Source organism: Limanda limanda, chromosome 21 (genome assembly GCF_963576545.1).
Source record: "Limanda limanda chromosome 21, fLimLim1.1, whole genome shotgun sequence".
Classification (NCBI taxonomy): Eukaryota; Metazoa; Chordata; class Actinopteri; order Pleuronectiformes; family Pleuronectidae; genus Limanda; species Limanda limanda.
Window position 1 is genome coordinate 7,141,201 of NC_083656.1, and position 26,244 is coordinate 7,167,444.

Below are 26,244 nucleotides of genomic sequence, written 5' to 3' on the forward strand. Positions count from 1 at the left end.
TCAGATTTTTTTTCCCATGTGGTTGATTTTGTAAGTCTTAAAATTCAGAGACTTTGTTACTTTATAAAAATGAATTGTGGGTTTATAACAGGAAACAAAAAGTTTCTAAACCCAAGACAGATTCCAGACATTTGTGTTAATTTTTGCCTCCAAGTATGGAAGCCCAATTCCGCCTGTGAAAGAAATAAAAGCTTAATCGAAATTCTGAGATATAGTAAGTCGCTATATAAGCTGAAATAATGAGACAAGATTATGACGTAGCAATTTGAGTTATTTTTGTTGAGATAGTAGCCCTAAAGCGAGTATTTTGAATTAAGTAATTTAAAGCTAGTCAATCATAAGTTTGAAATAGTAAATCATTATTTTGTGCTGGTAAGTTATTATTTTTAAAATATTAAGCTTTTAGTTTTGATGCTTAGTCATTGTTTTTGAGTTGTTATTATTTTGAGATAACTCTTTATTCTGAGATAACTCACTATTTTGAGTTAGTACGTCATGATTTTCAAGCACTAAGTTGTTGTTTTTAGATACTGACTCATACTTTTTAAACACTAAGTTGCCATTTTGAGGTTTTACAAACTCATTATTTTGAGAAGGTTTGTCACCAAAACGTTTTCCTGACAAAGTGGCAGGAATGAGCTTCCATACCGTTGACTGTTCCCTGTAATTACGTGAGTGGCTTTTGACAAAAGCAAAAAATCCAACTCTGTCAATCGGTGTGACAACTTCTTCTTTAGTGGTTAAAAGTCTAACCCCTCCACAGGTTGTCTCGGGACCCTGAACAAACACCTGGGGGTCCTGGGGGTCGGCGGAGCGGCTGATCAGCTGCTGTGGATGCTGCGCACTGGAGGGAGGAGGAGGAGGAAGAGGAGGAGGAGGTGCGGCACTGCTGCAGATGAGGAGGAGGAAGAGGAGCGCTGTTGTTCCGTGGTCAGATCTGATCTCAGTGTGTCTCAGTCCACTCACTGAACTGCTGCTGCTGCTGCTGGAGGAAACGGGAGCTGCAATCCGCACCAGTTGCCTGCACCCAGAAACTTTATTTAAACTTTTTATTTTATTTTGGAGGGGGAGGTTGTGCGGAGGGTTTTATGCGCGGAGGAGAGCGAGGGACTGGAAGGTGAAAACTGTGACTGTCCCACGCTGCGAGCGAATGGAGAAGCACAAAGGTAAGAGGAGGATTTGTGTTTTTGTTTTTAACTTGTAAGTCAATGCATCAACCGACTGTGGAAAACGACTGCTTTACACTTACACAATGATATTCTGGTTAAAAATGCGCCTAAATCCTGCTATGTCCAGATGACATACGGGTCATCAAAGGACATTTAATATTATTGGATGCATTTGACTTATTTCTCATGTTGCCAGCTGCCAGATGTTTGGAGTTCTTGTTTTGGGGACACCACCACTAAAGCATTAAAATACTTCTACATGGTCAAATAATTCTATTTTTGTGATTTGTGCTGTCAGGAAACAGTATTTTACATGTAATGGCTCTAAAGTTTGGTTACATGCTCTTGATATTGATTATTAAGAAGCCCTATAGAGCCTTGTTAGCCAGACAGTCCTGTCAGAGGAAGCTGCCTGTGACTCCTCCCACTCAAACCGAAACTACTTGAATGCACCTCACTTCCATCAAGCAGATGAGATGTTTGTCCTCATCCAACCGGCCTCTTCCTCTTGCTGTAAAGCAGTTTACACTGCGGCCACTGATGATTTCCAATAGCAGCAACATTGTTCTCAGAGCATTCCTCGAATTCCTGTGGTTATTTGTCCATGAGGGATGAACAAGGCCGTTTAATACTTCCGGCTTGGCGCGTGGACAAAAGCGCTTGAGTCCAAATGTTGAAATTAGTCAGCAGAATGATTGGGTGTTGGGATTTACGCACCTCGCCGTCTGAGCTGTCAAAGAAAACATTTTGGGGGGAGAGTTATCTTTGGAGCTCAGTGCTGATGGGAGAAACGTGACTGTGGGCAATCAGGTCTCAGCTCTTTATTTGCTCTCAGCCATGCACCCCACCCCAGTTTTTACAGGCTAGGTGAAGCAACATGCGGGTTGAAAACAATGCCGACAGTCAAAGTTGAGACTCCAATCTTGATGCAAACATTCCCTTTCTCTGGCTGACTGGAAAGGCTCGTCTGTTTACTCCCACGGTCGGACTGGGTCAACAGTCAGTGGTGCGAGCACGCCAGACACAGAAGTGCTCTCTGTGAGGGAATGGGTCACTGCAACAATTGACCAGACACACATTTTGAGAACTGATTTATTTAACCGAGGCTCTTTCCCTGAAAAAACATATCTATCATATCCTTGTATAATATTCCTGTAAATCCTGTTGGTTGGACAAAACAAGTGATTTGAAGTTGTTCTGAGAAACTCTGATTATAAATCAATCGATAATGAAACTAATAATTAACTGCAACTAGAGAGGAAATGGTGTTAAAACGTTGCATCATGGTTATAGTGACCAAAATGATCACAGTTATCAGTGTTATCGCTATATTGTTTTAAAAAAGTGATAATGACGACAATATGGACCAAATAAACATGGTGATTACGTTATTTAAAGATTGAGATGGTACAACTATCTGTCTGGGAATTCTTCTGTGGTAAATTGTGAAACCAGTTATCATTTAATCCCTAACTGCAATCCTATTCATGCACAATATCTCTGGAAACATGAAACATAACATTGAGATGTCTCCTCCTATCATCGACAAGCCTCAACCAGAAACCGATGACATCCTGAGCAGTGAGCACGTCATTAGAGAGAAGACGGCTGAGGGCAGATTGTGTGATGAAACTTTCATCACAGAGACGGAGCTGGTGTGAGCTGGGCTGAGATATGGGCTGTGGTTCACTCTTTTGGCAGCTTAATGCAGCAGCACCAGGACACTGAATTAGATACTGACAGCCACAGGCAGTGAGCGGAGGGGGGGTGCGCTAAAGGGAAACCTGGGAAACTTCAGCGCGGCCACAGTGACAAGGAAAGGCATTGTTTGGTATTCTGGATCTGCCTCTGTGCTCCTCCGACCTGAGCTCATGCAGGTTTCATTCCAGAGAAACTCCTCCGCTTCTCCAGTCACTGATCTCACACCTTCTGCCAGAGACGAGGATCAAATGAGTGAAACCGCCTGAAGCTGGGTTTAGTTTGAGTGGTGACCTTTGTTTGGGCCGTGATCTGACATTTTTTTGAGTATCACTGCAGTAACTGAGCGGCTCGGACAAGTGACGATCAGAGAACCTTTCATGCAGTTGTTGACCCACTGGTCACTTTGTATTGGGTCCTCCAATCACAGTCCACATGCTAATGCTTCAGCCTAAATGTTGAATAATCCTGTGGCTTTTGCATGATACTCTCCAGTAGTTATCATCTTCCTTTCCTTGTCGAACACTTGTTTTTCTTTCCATGTTATTCTACTGTAAAGCCCATAAGTTTCTGGGTTAGTCCATGTTGGGTTTACTGTGCTGGCCTCCCTCTCTCTGCAGCTGTGCTTCACCCAGTAAAGCAAAGGCATCTGTGATGGTGGCTCCTCTTCTTGCCTCCAGCGTCGGCCGCCTCCTCCAACAATGCTCCGATTCTGTGGTCACTGGCAAAAACATAATGCAAGACAAATGAAGGCCGACAGACGTCCGACCAGCGTGTTGACGGACGTTTTTTGGAATGAGTGGATCATTCAGCGGAGACACAAGCAGCTACTGTACAGTGTAAAAGTCGTCGGGGTCGGATGAATGGCGGAAGATATCGCAATTTTTCTCCTTTAATGTGTTTATGCGTGTTCTTTAACTCATCCGTGTGCCCCCGGTATCAGTTGAGTTTTATAGGGACTCCTCTGTGGCAGGATGACAAGGTGATGGAGTCAGTGGGTTTAGTGGGTTTCACCTCCCGTAAGCCCAGCAGAGGCAGGCTCAGATGTAGCCCACCAGGGCTGGCATGGGGTCTGCCGGTCCGCTCCTGTGTGTGTGTGTGTGTGTGTCTCGGGCTTTGCTTGCCAACGGGGAGCGAGTGGAGTGCGGGTAATTCAGGAAGCTCGACCGGGCTATAAAAATGATGAAAAGAAAGACAGTCTTCCTGCTCTGTGGCAGTGGGGAGGGTGGGTGGGGGGGGGGGCTCAGTGCGAGTTTGGCCATTTTTCGCCCTCTGGGTTTTGCTCTGGTTCCTTTTCAACACATCAAACGCTGCTTTGTTTATTGGATGCAGAAGTTCTGGATCAGACCTGTATTGTGTGTGTGTTTTTTCCTTTTCTTCTCAGCAGGTACCAGAAAGGAATAGGTGCTGAGAACAAGAGATCAGGAGCTTGTACACGTGTAATTGTGCACATATGCACACTCTCGAGCAATCACTCTCCCTGCAGCCACTTATCTGTGGTTAATAACTAGGCACAGAGGCTTTCATGTGGGTGACTCTGAGGCGGCGTTTCTAGTTAGTTTTCATTTGTCAGCAGCTGCTTCTTGTCTGTCGCTCTCTTTCTCATCACGCCGACTCCGCGGTGCCTTGTAAAGCTTCATTTTAACCACGAATCGCTGATAGTTAATCCAGAGAGTGATGTATGCACCTCACACACCTCCGAGTACCTGGAGGACGGGCCGATGTCTTTGACTGTCGGTGGAGTCCTGTTGAGAGAGGAAATGTTTTTTGGGGGAAGTCAGGAGAGGCGGATTGAAGGAGAGATGAAGGCAAGGTGGAACCACACTGAGCCTCCTCTGCCTCCTGGCCCGAGGCTGACAGCTTCTTCTTCTCTGTGTGTGTTTGAGAGAAAAAGTTGTGTGTTTGGGGACGACGGGTGTGGAGTCACAATGCTGCTGTCATTTCCTTGGCAAAGCAGGTAGATAGGAAGTTTGGTAACTTACAGAGTTTACTTATTTGGATATAAACTTTTTTTCGGGTGTAAAAATATCTGTAAACCTGCATCCTACTCGTTTCTTTAGCAACTTGGGGGCAGCTCAAAAAGTTGTAAACATAACATCGACATATTGTATTGACAGTATATAAAGTTGGAATGACAGCTTCCCTAAAGTGAAACCTAAACATCTTGATCGCCCCCTGGTGTCTGCTTGCAGTACGGGTTAACCGTTGCCAAGATGGCAGCACCTCTATTTGGCATATTTTGGCCTGATTTTAGTACTGTGGGAGGAAGTGAAGATGCGGCGTCCATCTTGATATACGGTCAAATCAAAACAATAACGAGCCTCAAAAACTGATAACTGAGGGAAAGTGTGTAGTTTGGATAAAGAAAATGTGGGTTCATCAATCTTAATATAGAAAAACTGATCAGAGCAGCTTTAAGAGATGATACGTTAAACTTTCACTTTCCATTTGTGTCACAGTTTGACATCATGAAGAAAAGCTTTGTCCGGTAACTCTCATCTAGTGCTTTCCCTCATCACTGTTAACATTCCAGTGCATTTAAAACTGTCACACAAATTGTGTTAGTGGTTGAAAACAAAAAGTTAATAGAGAAGGATGAAAATATCACTGAACCACATTAATATCAGACATCGAAGTTTGACGACGCTGTCAATAAGGAATCTCTATCAGATTTGTGAAAGTCTTTTTGTGGACCAACAGTCAGACATAGCTCCTTTTCTCACTTCCTTCATCTCTGACCTTGGTGCGCACACACACACACACACACACACACACACACACACACACACACACACACACACAAACACACACAAACACACGCTTCCTGCCTCTAAGCCAGAGTGTTAAACCTCCAGCTTTAGTCTGCACTGCAGGGACTACAGTAACATGCGCTGCATCCTAATCAAGACAAAGTTGCGAAGATTTACTGGGATTTTAGAGCCCATTAGCATGTTGAGACTTTACAAAAAATCTGCCGGATTTCTCCAAGGGCTTCGCTGTAATACTCAGTGTAACTGACGCAGCACAGATCTAAAGAAAGACAGGGGGAAAAAAGAAAAAGGGGTTCGGGAAAGATGAAGCGTGAGACGAATAAAGGCAAGAATCAATTGTCTCGGCAGAGGGATGATGAAAAAGGAGAAACTTGAGAGTAGTGAACTACAGTATTTGTGCCATTGTAGTAGTTTAAACCCTAAGGTGGCTCAGCGTTTTTGGATAAATCACACAATTAGACTAGTGCTAGTGTTTTAACATTCACTGTAACTCAGCCATCAAACTCTCTCTATTCCTTTTCCTTCATTTTCTTTTATCTCTTCCCTCATATGACATTGATTCTCATGTTTCCTTTCACAGTTTCTCCCTTATAATGACTAATTATTGCTCCAACTTTCTTAATATTTAATCGTGCCATGGCAGCACGCCTCAAGCTTATTTTTGTATTTCTTTTAATCTGCCAATCATAGCACTACATTACAGTAGTTCATTATGACAAGTCTGTAGATTTTCATTTCAACCCAACCCACTGTTCTCAGTGATTGGTTCCTGTTCTCTGTTTGAAGACATTTTTAAAAATACTACAATGAGCTGCTGTGGTTTTAAAACCAGCAGATTATGATGAGGATTCAGAATCCCCATTATCTGCTTTGTTATCAGAAAAGACATGTTAATCTCACTGCTACAAGATATGAGCTTTAATTTGCTTCCAACAGATAAACACTATAAAGAAGACTTGCCTTTTACGTATTTGCAGTATTTTTTGACTTACTCATTTACTCTTAAATGTTCAATTTCTTATCTTGCTTTCTTCCTATTCTTCCAACTTGTGTCACCACCAGAGTTCCTCCAGTGCTGCTATCAGACACAGGCGGACCCTTCTTCTGAAGTCATCAACTCAACATTTTCTGGTCAGGTTTCTATGGCAATAACACCAAAACACAGCTTGGATTAATCCATGCATGGCCGCTCGGCCGCTGGCCCACCGCTGAACCCGCAGCATGCTGCAGGGGGACAGACAACAAGCGCCTGCCAATACAGCACAAACACCAATCAAGCTGATGCCTGACTCGTTATTCAGGCGCTGCCATCAGCCACTTATCAGCTACTCTCACCAGAGCAGGGCCAGACTGGAACAAACCAATCATAAATGGCTCCTTCCTCGTGCTGTGAACGTTGGAACTGATGCTACGTGTCATTAGTGGGTTTTTCCCCCTGAAAGTTTGGTGTGGTCAGTTTTTTTTAACGGTCTCCTGAAGCAGAAGCACCTTGAATCTGTGACGCAGGAATCCAAACCTTTCATTCTCGTGCTGTTGGTCACTGGTTCCAATTCTCCTTATTGCCAGCACTTCCCTTTAAGTGTAGTTGTCTCTGTGTCAGTCACACGATAAAAATAGTCTCAGCTACAGGTATCATTTGACTTTAGTTCATCTAACAATCACTGTTTTTCTTTTAAAATTAATTATATAAGTTAATTTACTCATTTACAAAAATCTCACATAGTATTTACCAACCCCAACTATACAATTGGTAGAGATGTCAAGTGTGTTTGCAAAACTAAATAACAATCCACCTCAAACTGCTGCAAGTGGCTCAGGGGGTACAGTGGGTCGTCCACTAGCATGAACAAGAGTGGTTGGATCCCAGTCAGCTTCTTCAGTCTGTGTGCCAAAGTGTACTTGAAGCATTCACATTGAAAGTGAATGTCCCAGTGAATGTGTGGAGAGAATGTGAATCGAAAAGCGCAGCATATAGCAGCGCTGTGTGAATGGGCGAGTGGGTGTAAAGCACCTTTGAATGGTCGCTCAGACTTGAAAAGCACCAAATACAATAAATTCAGTCCATTTGCCAGTTCATTTAGTTTCCAGAGGGAGTCACATAGCTTATATCACACTGCCAATTAATCTTTATCCGGAGTAATGGGGATAGTTTACAGAATACTCGCTTCAAGCACAGGAGAAGATGGTTTTTCATCTGACCGAGACAGTTAAGGCTGATTTTAGGTCCTGTTATTACTCAATCATGTAAAACAAGAACACAGTGTGGAGATATGATGCTTACTGGTTCGTTATTCACAAATAAATAATGCATCTGGAGGATGACCAGGTCAGACGTGTTGGCAACAACAGGAAGATGTCAGGTACATCCAGGTGAGGGGTGAGACCTGAGTAGAGGAATAGGAGGAAGGACATCATGTATAAATTCTTCTTCAGCACATCAACACCGGCCTCTTATCATCAAAAGCTCACGAATCTCAATGTCTTTCAAGCTGATTATCTTCGTCTTGTACGTTTCATCCTGATAATTTAAAATAATTTTAGCTTCTTTTAGTTTTGTTAGAAACGTCATCAACACAAGTAGATTGGCAGTAAAAGTCTGAAAAGTAGTTTCCGGGTCACAGAGTTAGTCAAGAGAAGTTTTCTGGACACATCTGTATCCGTGATGCTCTTCCCCTGCAGCCAAGCTTTCTGCCTCCACCGTGATCAGGACCTGGAGAATGACTTCATGAGGACTTTGAATGAAAGTATGAGTGGACGTATGCACAGGAGCACAGAAGAAATTACGTTTGTGTAGATATACCAGACCGCCTGACAGATGCCATTATATAAAAGCTCAACAAGTGCAGCATTCACTCACTGGCCGTGAAGAAAACCTTGTGAGCACATCTGTGACTATTTTCGACATCTGCACCACATCCCAAAATATGACTGTGATTCAGAGGGTAGAGGAAGTGTCCCGAACAGACCTCAACCAGCAGCTCCCAGCTGAACAAGCAAGACGGCCAGCTTACATTTCAGCCGCCTTTATTGCATCATCGGATGGAAGCAATATTAGGCTAAAATTTCACATTTCATCTTGCGTTTTTGTTTTCTTTAACCCTCCACCCTTTTGACTTTTTTCTCCTCCAACACTGATCAAAGCTATAAAAGTGCTTAAAAAGCATCAGAAATATTGCATCAGTGAAAAAACTTGATATGTCCTGGAGCGTGAATTGATAAGTCGGGATTTGAGGAGCTGTTTTGAAAGTCGGAACGGATGTGGAAGGGGGCGAAGCACCGAGGAGACGATCAACACATGAAAGTTTAATTCACATGTGAGGACCAGTAAAATAGCGAGGGACGATAAATTCACAAAGACTTGCGGCTGTTTCTGCCGTTGAGAGGACGTTGGTGACAACTTGATGGTGAATTTACAAAATATGCGACATTTCTCACAGTGACAGTCCCAGGGTATCAGTTCAAAACTCAACCGAGTACAAGAGAAGCGTCTGGGTTTTACCACCATATACCGAGAAAAGGCAGGAAAGCTGTCATATCCTTCTTTGAAAGCTTCTGACAAGGCACGCTGAAGCTGCCGTTGTGGTTTGTGGTGTCCCAATGGCCTTTAAATGCTCTTAAGTCTCATACTTGGTCTTTTATTTAGCTTCTTGTCTCTATTTCGGGGCTTCCAGTAACTTCCATTTCAGATTAGATTCACCCAGAGCAGTTTAAAGACCGATCCCACCAAGCAGCAGCAGTGTCCCAGCAACCGCATTTAACCTGGACGCAATCTGACCGTGACGAGAGGCCACGTCTGCCTCGTTAGTTTGATAAGACGAAATGCCTGCAGGGCTCGTCTCCTCTCAGAGGTCGGCCTGTCAGTGGTGATGCAGAACCTCAAGTCTCTCGGAGCAGGAAACGCTGCTGCCAGGATCCTGACAAGACCCCCTTGTTCCGCCGAAGATTTGTTCAGATTTAACTCGAAGAAGGGAGGGAAGGACTCAAGTTGAATTCCTTCTCCTCACTGAATGCTCCGAAAGTACAAACCCTATCCTGACATTTTTCATAGTATGTGAGAATGCAAATTTCGGAGTCAGGTGCTCCACCAGATATTTTCCTGAACTTTTCCTCCGAGTCCCCGAGTAAAATATCCAGAAAGTGTCGAGGAGGAGACGAGGAGAATTCAGAGCTTCCCTTTCCATCTGTTTTCGTTTTAATTGATGTTACTTGACATCATATGTGATTTGTGTTCATATAAACCATATTGATATTATATATCATTTTATACAATAATATTGTCTTTTGCACACTCTGTCTACATATTCTTACACTCATAGTATATTATATTACCTATTCTATAGTCAAATACTTATATTCATACCTCTACTATATATCATATATTGTATCATACTCTCTGTATATTCTTTGTATACATAAGTCTATATACACATATTTATACATGTGTACATGTTATAATTCTTATCATTATATTACTATTACTATTATATTTACTGTTGCTGCCATTATTACTATATACTGCTATATATACTGTACTATTTTTATATACTGTCTAACAATAACATTACCATCATATCATCAGTACTATTACCATCATCTTGCCACTGCACCTTATCTACCTATTTATCTTGTGTTTCTGTTTTTTATTCTTTCTACCTCAATATTTTTTATTTTATTCTATTGTATTGTATTTTATTGTATTCAAATATACCGGCTGCTATGACAACTTAATTTCCCTTTGGGGATGAATAAAGTCCTCTATCTATCTATCTATCTATCTATCTATCTATCTATCTATCTATCTATCTATCTATCTATCTATCTATCTATCTATCTATCTATCTATCTATCTATCTATCTATCTATCTATCTATCTATCTATCTATCTATCTATCTATCTATCTATCTATCTATCTATCTATCTATCTATCTATCTATCTATCTATCTAAAACAGTTTTTAATAAGACCTTGCTATCATCTTGCTTCTCATCGGACAGACAGAAAATAAGCAGTTATTTTTTTAGGCGCTAATAAAAAGGACTGTCGTCAATTTGAAAGAATGAGCCTCTCTCCATCGACCGCAGCCTGGGTCACACAAGGTGAGCAGATACGGAGGTTTACTCTGCAGGTTGGCACTGTTTACACACTTGGTGAAGCAGGAAAAACTGTTTCATATAATCTCTGCCATGATCCTTGTGGCTAAATTCCACTAAAACCTAAACCACCATGTTACAGCCGTGGTCCAATACGAGCGGTCAAACAGCCAGACAGGCTTTAAACAAATCCCTCACGCTTTTATTCTTTTATTCTAACCCCAGGCAGTGTAAATACATTTAAATCTGCTATCTAGATCAGCTATCTTATCAAAGCACTATGTGAAAAATAGCATGTGTGTATAGCAAACAACAGGGTAGTTGTTTTCCTTGGTAATGGATCAAACCAGGAAGTGCAACCTCCGGCATGAGGAAGAGAAATATCCCTTGTGCGTGATGTTGGCTTTTGTTCAAATCTCAACTTGTTATTCAATCAAAGCCAGTGGACTCTTGATTGTATTTCTTACCTGGCTTTTAGATTTCAATTACAACAGTTAGAAAGTAGTAACCTGGCTGGCTGACGGCCTCTCGGATTCCTCTTGGCCGCTCTACTGAAGGGGATTGTTTATGCTGCGGAGGCTGCGGCCGCTCACTGGATGTGCAGCGGGCGTCCGGCCAACCCCGGAGCCCGCAGAGACCGGCCCGCTCCAGACCTCCCTGTCCTGTCAGCTGACCAAGTTTCCCAGGGTCCCCCAATCCGAAAGGCCATCTGAGTCAACCTCTGCAAACACACACGGAGGAGAAGCTGGGGGGGAAATGTTTAGATTCGTCCCGAGCGGCCCAAAACATTAGCAGCTAAACAACAATTAGAAATGTAATGAAAGTCAATGTGTGTGGTTTTAATCGTGACAATCTCAACACAAAGAGGAGAGAACTCTTCTGAGTCTTTAGCATTGTCTAAGCTTGTTTTAATTACTTAACATCCCCTATGTGTGGGTGTGTGTGTGTGTGTGTGTGTGTGTGTGTGTGTGTGTGTGTGTGTGTGTGTGTGTGTGTGTGTGTGTGTGTTTATGTTTTCCATGGTGTAGGTCCTCGTCAGCAGGAGTTGACTCAGCACGAGTAGGAGTCATTAAAGAAAAGTTTGCTTTACCTCGAGGAAAAGCCTCTCAGCGTCTCCTAAAGGCAAAGCTTACCGGGGCCTGACGCCTTACGTTGCAGAAAGATTTCCCCCTTTGCTCGGAACTTTTAAAGTGTGGGAGTGTGTGGGAGGGCAGGAACAGAATTCCCTCTAAGTCTTGGATCGTAGCGATGAGTTTGAGCCGGAAGGAGCCACTAGAACAGCAATCTGACAGGTTTGATAGAGTTCAGACGGAGAGGAACAAGTAGCTGTTATAGTTCAGAGGATTTTATTTGATCTAGAGTCAGAGGATTTTCACACTTAAATTGTGCCTTTATTTTTTTTTCTAAAAAAGTGAGTTTAAATTCAAAACGTTTTTTTACAATTAAATGGCTGATGGGAAAGTCAAAATTTATACTTCACCTTATAACGACAACAATCCCAGTTTCAAGCTTGGGACACACAACATGCCCGACTTTCCTGCTTGACATGTTACCTACTGACCTTTAGAGGGGTTTGACTGTTTCCATTGGACAGTGCCAGGCTAGCTGTTTCCCTCCATTCCCAGTCGTTATGCTAAGCTAAGATAACATCTTCTTGGCTCCTGGCTTCGTATTGACTGCAGCAAGCAATTAAGAGTTGGCTTTTTCAAAATGTCAGACTTCTGAGAGTAAAATACTTAAGCGTGGATTGGCTTAGGGTTTAGTTAAGTTAATCAAAATAGCCAAACTACTCTGTATAGGGATGCTACTCATACCTAGCTGATTGAAGGAAATTTAATTTAGAAGGTAATTGAGCTTGAAGGTCACTTCTTGAATGTAACTGCTGTTAAATCTATTTTTAACGTGGCTGTGGTACATCTGACACATTTAGACAAACCTGTGAGAAAGCATACATCACACGTTCTGGGGGGATTCTACACACCACCACTGTTTGCCCCACCTTTCCCTTTATAAAGTCTTTCTTCTTCACTTCCCTTGTGTCTCATCTTCTGCTGAAGCGCTCACACACTGAGGCCCCACTGTAGCAAGGGGCCCATTCATGAGGCCGAGCGAGAGCGCAGGGAAACACAAAGAGCTCCCCACACAGCGGAGAAGGCTGTGAGCTCAGCCCTGACCCCTGAAGGATGTGTGTGGGACGCACCCAGACACGCTGGCCCCGCCGACTCGGGGCCCGGGCTCCTCCCACCGCTGGACTTGACCTTTCGCTAAACTCACACGGCTCCCAAAACAACCTCGAAATAAGACCTACAGCTGTCAATAGCCAACGCAAGGGAGACAAGAGGGAATGACATATAGAGCCTGAATGTTTATCGACCGCTGCCAGCTGAAAACCTCCGCAGAGCTTCTCCCATGTTAAATGTTGGCGTGCGGCGTGGGGCTTCAAGACGCTGGAGCCAGACAGTGCGGATTCAACAGCTAGCAAACCAGTGGCTTGAAGCAGGGGTGAAAGACACATCATCGACTTGAACTCGCTGCCCTCAGCCGTAAATTAAAGCACAATATTCTGAAGATTTCTGGAAACCTCAGGAGGATTTTTTTTATTGCTCATGGCTGCTCTTGCTGATGGGAAAGCCAATTGCTTTAATATCTCCTGAAGGGATAGTTCACCCCAAAATGAACATTCTAACATTATCTATTCACCACTAGGCCGATGGAGGGCCGGGTGAAGAGTTTGAGTTCACAAAACACTTTTGGGGTTTCAGGGGTACACAGCCAAATCTGATACAATTGAAGTAAATGGCGACCACTTCCTCAAACGTCAAGAAAAGAGAAAACAATAATAATGACTCCATACAGCTCCTGTGGTGTCACCCAAGTGTCAGTAAGCCCCAACATTCATATTCGACTCAAAAAAGACTAACTGACACCATGTTTTAGACTAATTGTCGGCTGTCTAGCCTTTCACGGATGAGTAGATAATGAGTGAATATTAATTTTTGGGTGAACCATCTCTTTAATATTTCCACGCCAAGACGTGTTTGAAACCATTTGGCATTTGAAAGAGTTTTTTTTTAATTCTGTCTGTCTGTCTTGTGCTTCCAGTGCTGGACCAGCTCCTCATGGAGCTCCACCGCTTCCTGCACATCCTGGACAAGGAGACGCTGAGCGGGAACGCCACCGTCCAGAAGGGCCTGCTCTCCGACATCCTGCACTCCTACAGGGCCTCCAACGGTAAGGAGGGGAAACTCAGAAGCCTAGATTGCTGAACAAAGAGTGGGTGGTACTTTACATCTATGTGCAGTGTTTGCTCAGTGCGACAAAAAAAGAGATTTCTTTTATTAAAAAACTGTGGATTAGACTATAAACTCTCCGGCTTAGTTTATTAAAGATGAATTATCATCTGGAAAACATCCACTGTATCAAGTGAGCTCTACTGATGTGTGCCAGACCAGTCAGTAAAGTATGAGGAGTGACTCACAGCCTTCACAAAAACAAAAAACCTGAACTCCCAACTCTTTAAACTTTGGCACTGAAGAAATAAAAGGAAAGACACAGATAAAGTCCTTGTTCTCACTTCAAACTAATTTTTGGTGAATATTCTGTCGGAAATTTAATGTATTTACTTGCTCAAAACAATACCAGGGTAAAGCAGGGGAAGTTTGAAAACAGACCCGGTCATGTCATAAAGTGTATGTGAGGAAAACAACATTCCAGGAAGAGAAAGTTAGTCCTTCTTGTTTAGAATTGAGTGGTAAATGTGTTTTTAAAAGAACAATGGTGGTGTCAACAATAATGTTTTATTATAGCAAATTAAATTTCTAGCATTGTACTTATATTGTCAATTGCCCCAAATTAGTAAATACAAAGAAACTGGGAACAGAAGTAAATGGTTCAAAGGTCAAAGGCATTTCTGATTTCCCCAGACTTTCATATAACCGCAGTTTTCAAGGACAACAGATTTTCTTTTTTATTGGAAGACAATCTCATTCCTTGAAGTGATAAAATCTTGCCTGCTCTGTGTTATGAGTTGACGTTCACCTCCCGTGAAGGCTGCAGAATATCTGAGAGTTACTGTGGAATTCAACTTCCACGAGTACATGTGTGTATTTAATCACATTCACGTACTTGGGTGGCGCAGTGGTGCAGCGGTTAACACTGTGTGCCTCACAACAAAAATGTTAAATGCCGTTCTCACCTTTGCACGTTCTTCCCATGTCTGCCTATGTTTTCTTGCTTCCTCTATTGCAGTGAGATCACATGACAGTTACATAGGTTGAGGTTTAAGGCCAAAATCTTTACCTCTCAGCGCCTTATGTAACATGTGGTGGTACCCTGCGTCCCCCACAATTCAATGAACTCACATCGTTGGCAGTTATAATGCAATTTCTGAGAGAAGCTATTAAACGACCCACTCTGGTATTATTTTAAAACTCCCAGTAACCACCATGTAATAATTATATATTCGCAAACTTGTATTCACTAATACATTTGGGGGCTTTTATCCCATTTCGGTTGCTTAATACCACTTTGCGGTGATTTACTTAGATATCTCTACCTCCCTTGTGAGATTACATTTTTTGATTCTGTGAATGATTGTGGTTCTAGGTTTGTGTTTACAAGCATGGTAAAATCCAACCTCCTGCTCCATCATCGAGGGATGCATGGATTGTTAGCGTATCCTGTCAAACAGCTAATGACACGTTTATTTTTCTAACTCACTGGCTCTAACGGTCAACATGAAAATGGGCCAACTGCTGGTGAGATGATGGGATTTATGGAGCCTGGGAGTCAGTGAGTTAAACAGGGAACCAGTCGGACACTGATGAGCCTCCGCTACTGGATTTACCATGAATTGGGGATAATGAGTGACACAGATGTTTACATGGACATAAATATTTATATAGTAACTCAATTAAGACAATACTCAGAATAAGATCCTGCAAGGTATCTAAACTTGGAATAAGCAATACGCAAATTAAGACATAGGGAGTTAAATACATTACACAGTAATAAACACATAATAATCCAAATAATGTTTTATCCTGAATAAGGTCAATGGTCATATAATTAATGTCCATGTAAACGTAGTCACTGTTGATCCCTCAGAAACCTTAGCTTGGTGTTATCGTACAGAAAAGACCTGTACAAGATCTTTTGCGTTGTTATAACAGCAGCCCACAGGATATTTGAGTGAAAGAGACAACGTTTAGCTTCTTCTTTCTCTACCAGTCACACTTAAACACACAACAGCAGTCATGCGTTTCCATGTTCAGCTCCTGGACCTGTCTCTGCATACTTCCTCCTCTGGCTCCGAGCTGTATCATTTTTCCGAAGCTGCATTTATCCTCTGGGGGATGCTCACTTCCTTTGAGAAGCACTTTATAAATAGCATTTCATCTCTGCCCCTAAAATCTGGTTTCACTGTACAGGCAAAACATTGTTTCACTCTGCTGTTGTTTGATTTCACCACACGATATTTATTTCAAAGGGAAGGCCTTCTCTAGAGTATCACCCAAGGTTAGCGTTTTGTTTGATTTCCTCTCAGGATACAAACTTAGTCAGCTGAAATATTTGAGTCGGTGAAACAACCTTCCTCAAAAAAAACATTGCTGCAGCTCCGGAACAGGTTTCAGTGGAAGCTGGATTCTTCATTTGCCAAAAGTGCACGGTTCATTCCTTGAGGCATTCGTTCAAACTGTTATGGCAACTCTGCCTTTGCCAGCTTGTAATCATTCCACCATTTTAGGACCCGACATTAAACCAAGCACAGCACATTTCTCACTGAGCTGACTTCAGCACGGATGCATCACACAGGGTTTTATCATCTCCACTTATTTGCTAAGTGATGCGATTGTTAACACTGACCTGTAAATATTTACATTAGACACGCCTCCTCTGATCATGTAAAGCACTTAATTTCCCACTCACTTGGCTTCTATTGCAATCACAGGAAACCCCAACTATAAATATGTAATAACAACAAAAAAATACTTATATTTATAACATTTTATTACTTTCACTTTAATTAAATACTAATTTCTCAGATTTTGATGTCTATAAAACAGAAAATCTGATTGGATAAAAATAATGGTTGCCTTTGGACCAATCCTGGGTCTTTTTTGTAACTCTTTGGTAAAAGCGTTATATCTTTGGGCTTCTATACGTGGATCAGGTTCAGGAGTTGCATTGTTTCATCGTACGATATTCTAAACTTCAAACATGGACGTTGTACAGTGCCCTATCTGTGTTTTCTGACTAATGCCTGATGAATGCCGTCCACGGTAAGAGTGGGTGTCAATAATGGGCCCATCTGTCTGCACAATGGGCCACTTGTTTGGGTGAAGCTCTCCTTTAATCCTGCTCTTTTGACAAACATGACGAAAGTTTGTTTGGCACTAAGGTGGAGGCAGATTTCTCCATCGGTGCATAAAGTAGATTATTTTGGAAGCAAAATACCCCTGGTCTACATGGGATTGTAGTTGGTTCTCTGTGTAGAGTATGGGGACCACCTCAGTATGTTATTATTTAAGGAGACCTATTGTAACTCGAGTCCAAGCAACAGTGCACTTGCTGACCATTCCACAATCCAGAGGGTTCTGGGAGTCAAGGATACTTTAATGAGTCGGGGAAAAGACTGATGTTTCAACAGCTGGGTCCTCACCTGTCCAGGGTTTCCACAGAGACATCAGTTCTCTTCTGTTCCTCACTGTACGTTTAAAGATTTAATGATTCTTGGACCAGAGAATTGTGCCAAAGCAGCGCAGCCATTTAAACAACTATATATATTGTTTTCCCGGATGTTGGCATTTGCTGTAACTACTGTGAGGTAAGGTCAGAATTCAGAATTCAGAATCAGAATCAGAATTCTTTTTATTTGCCAAGTATGTTTGCACATACAGGAAATTGCCTTGGTGTCATTGGTGCACTGAACATAAAACAACAATATAGAACAAAATAGTTGTTAACCACATTTCCTATTCCCACGCAGGTGCTGATGAAGAGTACATCTACATGAACAAAGTGACGGTCGGTGGCAAAGACAAAGACGACAAAGGTGTGAGTTTCAAATGGTTCCTCTGTGAAGTGTGAAATCTATAAAGAAAAAGAGTTTACACTTCTTATTGAAAACACAGGCCGGGCATATTAAAGCATTATCTTAGTAGTAAACACAGAAGTGAAATGGCTTCTTCAGTCATTATTGTACTTGCAAGGAGAATTCAACACACTACAAAAAATATCCAAGGGGAATGATTTGTTTACACTCGAACTAAGTATATTTTGAAGTAATTTGATACACTTACATCCATTTAGCTTGAAAATTAATACTGTAATGTGAAATTTGTATAATTTTGCATTTCTGTTTTATTTAACTTTGGACTTTATTATTATAGACGTTTAATGTGGAAAGACAACTCGGAACATAAAACAAGAAAAAGACCTCAACTGGAATTTTCAAGTTGTCCAAGGTGGTCCGACCCGTTATTGTGTCTCATACTCAATTCGACATGATTCAAGTGAATAGCAGACATGAGAATAAGCTGCAACAACAAGCAGGCCCCCCCCGGCCCCCGACCCTCCTCTCGCTCACCATTTCCTGTCTGTTTCTTCATAACTGCTCCTCGCACCATCTGAGACGGACCCGTTTTGTTTGGACAGTGAAGAAGAATGTGGTTTGAATGGGTGCTAAACTTGACGCACATATTTTCAGTGCAGACGCTGACAAAGCCACAGGTTTTTATTTCTCATGGTCTGATGGAAAGTGGAGGCTCAGGTGTGAGGTTTGAGGTTTTCTTAAACAGTAATCGTGTGGTGGACAACAAGACATGTCTCTCTCGGTTCACTGGCAAGAGAACATGGCATTTAAGACACTTTTAACTATTAATTAAAAAGACATTTATTTTAGATATTGTAACACTTGCAATCATAACTTTTTGCTGTAATTCAGTTTAACTTGTTTTCCACCGTCATGATGATACAGAAGAACTTTGACCCACAGTAAAGGTTCATAACTGGACGTGACATACTGTGCTTCACTTGTTGTCACTGTTGAAAGCTCAAGGATGATCTCCTGCTACGTTCATGTTTGAGACTGAGAAATATAGTGAGAATAAATTAAATTGACAATGTAAAACCTCGACCTGGGTGTTGAAGCACCCCAAGAGGTAGATCAAGATAAACCAACATGACAGCTCCCAGAAAGCGAAGCCAAATCACCTTCTCCTTGCCCCCTGGCAGCTGATCGTACTATAGATCATAAACCCCTACCCCCTCCTTGTTAGAGGATGGGACAAGGGCAAAACTTAAAAGTCAAAATAAATGTCAAATACATTTCCCCCCAAAAATGTTTTGTCACAGCTCCATTCCTCGATCAAATTACGTTGCTGCTACCTGGCGGCAGAGTTCTTATTCAGGATGTTTGGGCTTTATTTCTGAAAAGCGAGAGGAAGTCCATCTTTGTATACAGCCTATGGGGAAAAATTTACCTTCCTGCCAAGATTCAAACATTGATACCAGTCTCCTAACAGTGCACTAAATAATAAGCGACACCACAAGTTACAAAATATGCTTATCAGTACCTCTGAAGTTCAATGACTTACATCTAGTACCTTCATGTTCACAAAATAGCTTTGTTGCTTCATTTCCAGTCTTTATAATACATATAAAATCAATATCAACATCTCTCAGGGGCCGTAAATATTAGAAACTACTGCTGTGATTAGTTTTTCCCTTGAGGATACATCCACTGAAAACCATAATTCTTTCATTATTTATCCAAAGTCTCCTTTAATGTTCTTGATGTGTCTTTTCCCCAGTACTGTGGTGTGTGTGTATTGTATAATAGGGTTGTTGCTACCATACAAATGCTTGACTTGGGTTATGTGGTCACTGCAACAATGAAGGGTCTTGTGCTCACAGTGAGTGTTTGGGATACTAGGAAGCATTGACATGTGTAGGACACATCGGGACATTTAAAAATAGAGCTGGTTTTAAAAAACAGACTCAATTCAAACTCGCACCATGACCCATTTCTTGAATTTTTGTCCAAAAAAGTTTCAGGTAATACGATGGAACAGTTCTGAATTCTCTCACTGACTCCAAAATCGATGTTTCTTTATGATCTAGATAACAGACCAGATATCCTGCTCAATGGAAAAGCAGCAAAATGTGTTCCCGTCCCACAGAAGAGCCTCCCTGACCTTCCACCCCCCCGATCAGTAAGTCATTACTAATCTGATTCCACCCGAGTGGATTAACGTGTGAAATTACTTGGTTTAATGTACACATGTAACTTTTTGAGCCTCTGCGGTGGGAACTGTAACAGCATAATCCTCCCCCCGGTTGGACTGTTGAACTCAAAGGAGCCCAAAGACAAATTCCAACTCTAAATGTAATTGGCAGTATTTGGGTTTTTGGTTACAAAGAGAACATTTACATCACTAAGCACCTGAAGTATTGAAAATAAAGGACTCTGGATTGATATCACATGTTGCCAGAGAATTCCACTGGTTTTTAATGTACTTGAGACCGTGGCCGTACAGGACAAAAATCATTTCCCACGTACACTCGGTCGCAAGCTTCAGGCTAGGTGAAATGTATCCTCCCACAGAAACAGGTATTTAATCACTCACGGGGCAACAGACCTGGACGAGTGTGTGAGAGATCTGCGTTTTATGTTGAGTGGTTGGCCGGTGGCTCCTGAATTGGCCCAGTGTGACTTCAGGAAAAACACGGGGAATAAGAGGTTTAGAACATCCCGTCAGTCCCTTTGAACTCCGCTCACACACATGCACAGCGGCCTCCCCCAATATAAACTACAGTAGCAGCTGGTGCTAATCAGAACAAACGCTTTAGTGTCAGCACGTGTACATGTGTGTGCGTGTGCGTGTGAAAGTGAAACGCACTGAAGTGAAGAATGTTTGTGTCACTTTGCCGTCTCCACAATCATCAACAAGTATTTTTAGTAACCCCTGAAAAACATTGCGTAGCTTCTCAGTTGTGCTGTAATTTTCACAGTTGTGGTGTGGCTGCCACAAACCCCTCAGACGTGTCTGGCAAAGACATTTCTTCTTCCTTCCCGTCTGGATCCAGCTGTGGTGTAACTGGTCCCGTCTTGGGAAGCCTGAGTAAACACGTCCACAGTGAACCGCTCTTTGGAAATCCCTTCATCTGCCTGCGGGGCTTCCATCCATCTCCGGCGATGGCGTATTCAAGAGTTAGCATGTGTTTGACTGTGAAGACAGAGTCCCCCCTTACCATTGCAGTGAACAGCGCCCCCTTGCTGTTGATGTACTGTCCGCTCAGGGCTGTCCACTGGCCTGTCGTGACATTGTAGCAGTCCATGAGGCAGCGCAGGAAGTCGTCACTAGGCCCATTACGCATCACATACAAATTGTCCCTGTGGGCTACCATACAGTGGCCGTAGCTCTGAGGTCGGATCATTGTGGTGGCAAGTTTCCATTCATCTTTCAGTGGAACATACTCGTAGATGTCTGTGGTGTCGGGTGGTTTCCAGAAGCAAACAAATATCCTCCGTCTTGCAACAGCACAGGCGGCTGAGGCTACAGGTCTCGGTGCGTGATGTATAAACGTCCACTCTCCCGTCTCGGCGTCGTAACTCTCTGCTGTGGAAATGATCCGTTTTTGGAACTCGCCGCCGATGGCGTAGAGTCGTCCCTCGAGTCCCAGCAGGGTGAAGTCATATCTGGGTTGCTGGGGTCCAGGGAGAGCAGTCCACACCCCGGAGTCCGGGTCGTAGCAAAAGCTGCGATTTACTGTGTCCTTACCGTAACCGTAAACTCCTCCCACGATGTACAAGCGATTGTCAAGCACCGCCACACCGGCCATGGAGGTGCTACAGAGAGTCGGGAGGTCAGTTAAATGCTTCCACTCGCCCTCTTTTTCATCGAGATAGCAAACAACTCTGAAGGAGTCGTGCAGGAGCTCCGTGGAAGGAGAGTGGGTGCCTATAGCAACATAAACAGAAGGAGACAAAGACTGAGAGTAGCGAAGAAGCTCTTCAGGAACCGTCTGCGCTGCAACTTCCTTTAAACCATCAGAGGCATCACACAGGAAAAGAGCTGCACTGTGCAGCAGCTCAGGCACCCCGAAGACGGAGGCGACGTAGAAAAGCAGGAGGCAGTTGTCCGAGTCGATGATGTCGCAGAGATATTGCACCAGGCATCCAACCTGCAGGAACGCAGCGCACTCCACCGTCTCTGTGAGCTCGTCCGGGTCACTCAGGGTGGGAATCTCACCCCTGCAGACGGAAAGTGCAATGAGGAAACCCCTCGCATGCACTCCTCCCTTCAGGTGCAGTTCCTCCTGGAGACTTTCTCTCATCCCGGACTGAAACAGGGCGTAGAAGTAGTCGCTGCACCTCGCCAGCAAGCTGCGTTCCACGGTGAAGCAGCTCTGCTCCACCCTCACCCTCACCCAGCCGGCCCGGTCCCCCCCGTCCTCCGGGCCGAGGGTCGCATTCTCACCACGGATATCAAGCAATTCCATGATCTCTTAACCCGCCTCCTTTATTCCTCCGAAAGGTGTCTCTCAAGTGACAATACACCATGTGACTCCGGGGAAAATTGGCCATTTCCCCCCCTGAACCGGACAATAAATAAAGATTGGTGCGAGTTCCATTGCGTCCTGTCTGCATGGTCTGGAAATAGAGCCGTGCTATAGATAGCAGCTGTGCCACTTGCAAGCGTCAGGCAGGAAAAGGAATACTGTTGACATGCACAGCTCGTGGTAACGTGGCTGCCGGCAAACTGGTGATTATCGTAGCCACAATACGATTGGCTAGTATTTGCTGAGTTATTCATATTTACTTGCGTGGGTTATCCCTTTAAATCCAGTTATGTTTTACAGAACTATTTTTAGTTTTATACATGAAGGTCGTCTGTATTTATAGTCAAACATCTAAGTTGTAAACATTCATACCTACAAATAGTGGAAAGAACAAGCTCTGGGAGCAAAAGGATGACGAGTTTAGAGAAGGTCAAGTTCCCAAGACAGTAAAAATAATGGAAAAATAAATACAGTATGTGCAAAATGTGTGTCATGTGAATTGTTTTATTTTCCGTTTCCCTGCCTCCCACCGTACAGCTGACATTTACTGTCTTTTTTCCCTCCCCAATTTCCATTCATGCCATTTTTTTGTTTTACAAACTCTGACCAGTTCCAATTGGTGCAGAGACAGAAAAAAGCCAAGAGAGTTCTCCTGAATCTGGTTTTCCAAAGCTGATTATTGTTATCACTACATTCTCCTCTGTGTGTGTGTGTGTGTGTGTGTGTGTGTGGTCATTACTCATGTTGCGGGGACCTGAATCTGTTTACACAGTCACTTTATGGGCATTTATGTTCCCTATGGGGACGAGCAGGTCCCTATAACATAAATCATTAAACTCTGAGGTGAGGACGTGCTCTAAGGTTTGACCACGGTTAGGTTTATGCAAGTGGTAGTTATGGTTAGGGTCAGATTATGTCTCCAGGAAATGAATGTAAGTCAAAGTAACGTCTTCTGAAGTCATGGAGACAAGACTCCTTTCCCCCCCCCTCTCCCTCTCTCTCTCTCCCCCTCCTGTGTGTGTGTGTGTGTGTGTTTCTCGCTGCTCGGGATTCTTGGCATGGGAACCAGGGATTTTCCATGTTCCTCTGACTGTTCGTTTTTTTTCGGGCTCTTTTTCCCACTCTCTGCTCAAAGCACCGCACCCCTACACCCCACACCACCACCACCACCCCCACCACCACCACCTCCTCCTCGCTTTGTTTTTAATGCTCCGACTCCACGATCCATTCCTTCTGCCCGGTGTTTCTGCGGTGAGGGTGTGTGTGTGTATGTGAAGGGAAAGGTTTAGGGGCTGGGGTGACTTTTCTACAGAGTTGGAGCAAACTCTTGAGAAACTCGGCTCGCAGACAAACACCTGGCAGCTGGTATGTGGAAGACCTTCTCGTCAGCCTCAGCCCAAACAACAGGCAGCTTTTCTGGATATGAGTAGAAGAGGAGAAAGACAAATGAGATAGAGATAAGAGTGGGCGGGTGGGTGGGTGGGTCTGGGAGGGGGGGCGGCTGCTGCTGCTCTGGAATGCCTGGCCCTTTGTTTTAATTAATAACAGATGCTGAGACCGCTGTGTTTTTCATCGTGGAGCAGTTTACACTGTTTGTACTGTCATGTGATTATGTGATATGGTTTTTTTGGTCACCTGCAAACTGGACCACTCTGTGGGATTGTTGTTGAAAAGAGAACAGATACTGAAACAATGACACAGGGGAACAGGGCACCAGTGAAAAAAGGGAATGACACTCGAACAAGTCTGCCTTTGAAAGAGAACTTTACCAGTACTTCTAACTTGGAATATGCAGTATTTATGGGTCTCACTGGTCTATATTTCATCTTTGTAGGATGTTGAAAAGCTAAACTTCTGCTTCTGCCATTCCGAGACGGGGTCGCAGAGGCAGCCGGCTATAAGTAAGGTATTCCAGACATCCCTCTCTTCCAGCTCTTCCTAGGTGATCCAGAGGTATTCCAGGAACCAGACAGTTCTGGGTTTAACAGTGTGGGTCTCCAACCAGTTGGGCATGTCCAGTAAACCTCCAAAGGAAGACCCGTCCCCTCGGATGTCTGAACTCCTAAAATAATCTCTAAGGCTGTGCCCGGACACCCAATGTAGAAAGCTTATTTCATCTGCTTGTTGTCAAGATCTCGTTCTATAAGCCACTAGCCAGCGACCATAGTTGAGGGTTGGAACATAGATCGACAGATAAATCCAAAGCTGAGCCTCTTTTCCAACTCACGCTTCATCTGACCATCACTTGTGGAGAAGACCAGACGATAATTACACTCGTTCAATGTCAATAAATTTGAGGAACCCAAAAATAAAAGGTGACAAGCATCTGACAAGTGGACAAAATCAAGGACATTATTACAGATAAACCTGAATTTCCCTCGGGATAAATAAAGTATCTATCTATCTATCTATCTATCTATCTATCTATCTATCTATCTATCTATCTATCTATCTATCTATCTATCTATCTATCTATCTATCTATCTATCTATCTATCTATCTATCTATCTATCTATCTATCTATCTATCTATCTATCTATCTATCTATCTATCTATCTATCTATCTATCTATCTATCTATCTATCTATCTATCTATCTATCTATCTTTCTATCTATCTATCTATCTATCTATCTATCTATCTATCTATCTATCTATCTATCTATCTATCTATCTATCTATCTATCTATCTATCTATCTATCTATCTTTCTATATATATATATCAATCTATCAATCTATCTATCTATCTATCTATCTATCTATCTATCTATCTATCTATCTATCTATCTATCTATCTATCTATCTATCTATCTATCTATCTATCTATCTATCTATCTATCTATCTATCTATCTATCTATCTATCTATCTATCTATCTATCTATCTATCTATCTATCTATCTATCTATCTATCTATCTATCTATCTATCTATCTATCTACCTTTCTATCTATCAATCTATCTATCTATCTATCTATCTATCTATCTATCTATCTATCTATCTATCTATCTATCTATCTATCTATCTATCTATCTATCTATCTATCTATCTATCTATCTATCTATCTATCTATCTATCTATCTATCTATCTATCTATCTATCTATCTATCTATCTATCTATCTATCTATCTATCTATCTATCTATCTATCTCGTCACTACATAATTTTGAAGATGTAGAATCAAATCCCATGTTACGTTCTGATGTGTGTTTTTGCTGATGCTTGGATTCTGTAATATCTTGAACAGATCCATAATGTGTAACTGATGTTATCGCATTGATAACAAACTCCGTCCCACACATTTGTCCGTGGAACCTTCTCCGTCACTTTCTGGCACCCGGGCTAATCGCACACAAACAAATCTTTGTCGCATGACGTGACGCCGGTTATTATGACAGCTCACTGCATCTGCTACGCGTTACTGGAAATGTGTTGCTTTGCTGAAGCGATATGGTGGGAAAAGAGCTCCCATTGCTGGGGATTCCCTGTTTGCTGGGAGTGAAACAGCTGTCAACGAAATCATGACTTTGGGAGTTTTACACAAACAGATTAATATGATTTGTTTGTCAGCAATGTTTTGTGGTTGGTTACAGGCTGGTAGCCACAAAACACAATTCATAATATATTAGCTTTCTCTTTAGTGTTATTTGTTTTTCCTGTGTAGAGTCTAAGCATTGCTACACACCAGACACGATAGAACTCCCAAAGGTGATGCAGAGTCATCTTGCAGGAAGGGAGCAGCTTTCTGTGGCAAACGTCCCCACGCTGAAGAGAAGCTGAGCAGCCCCCCCCAAAAAAAAGTCTTGGTTTGAATGATATATGAGTCTCCTACGCTTGAGGGTTGTATTTTTTTGATATTTCTCTGATCTTGCTGAGAATGCGACATCCTTCAGGGAAATAAGAGTAAAAGTGAAGGAATACAGACAGCGTGTTCGGATCAGAGGTGGGAGGTG

At 42.7% G+C, this 26,244-nt stretch overlaps 2 protein-coding genes across 3 annotated transcripts in view; one reads left to right on the forward strand and one right to left on the reverse strand.

Moving 5' to 3' along the window:
* Positions 1-954: 954 nt before the first annotated feature.
* afap1l2 (actin filament associated protein 1-like 2) overlaps positions 955-26,244 on the forward strand; it is a 36,027-nt gene continuing 10,737 nt past the window's right edge. For both annotated transcript variants that reach the window (XM_061094640.1, XM_061094641.1), the window contains exons 1-4: positions 955-1,166; positions 13,832-13,960; positions 17,718-17,783; positions 19,853-19,944. In XM_061094640.1, coding sequence (XP_060950623.1) covers positions 1,151-1,166; positions 13,832-13,960; positions 17,718-17,783; positions 19,853-19,944 — 303 coding nt within the window. In that variant the 5' untranslated portion in view covers positions 955-1,150. The remainder of the gene's footprint in view (positions 1,167-13,831; positions 13,961-17,717; positions 17,784-19,852; positions 19,945-26,244) is intronic.
* Positions 20,738-22,234, reverse strand: LOC133027581 (kelch repeat and BTB domain-containing protein 13). The gene has a single exon (XM_061094625.1). The coding sequence runs from the start codon at positions 22,232-22,234 to the stop codon at positions 20,738-20,740; it is 1,497 nt and encodes a 498-aa protein (XP_060950608.1).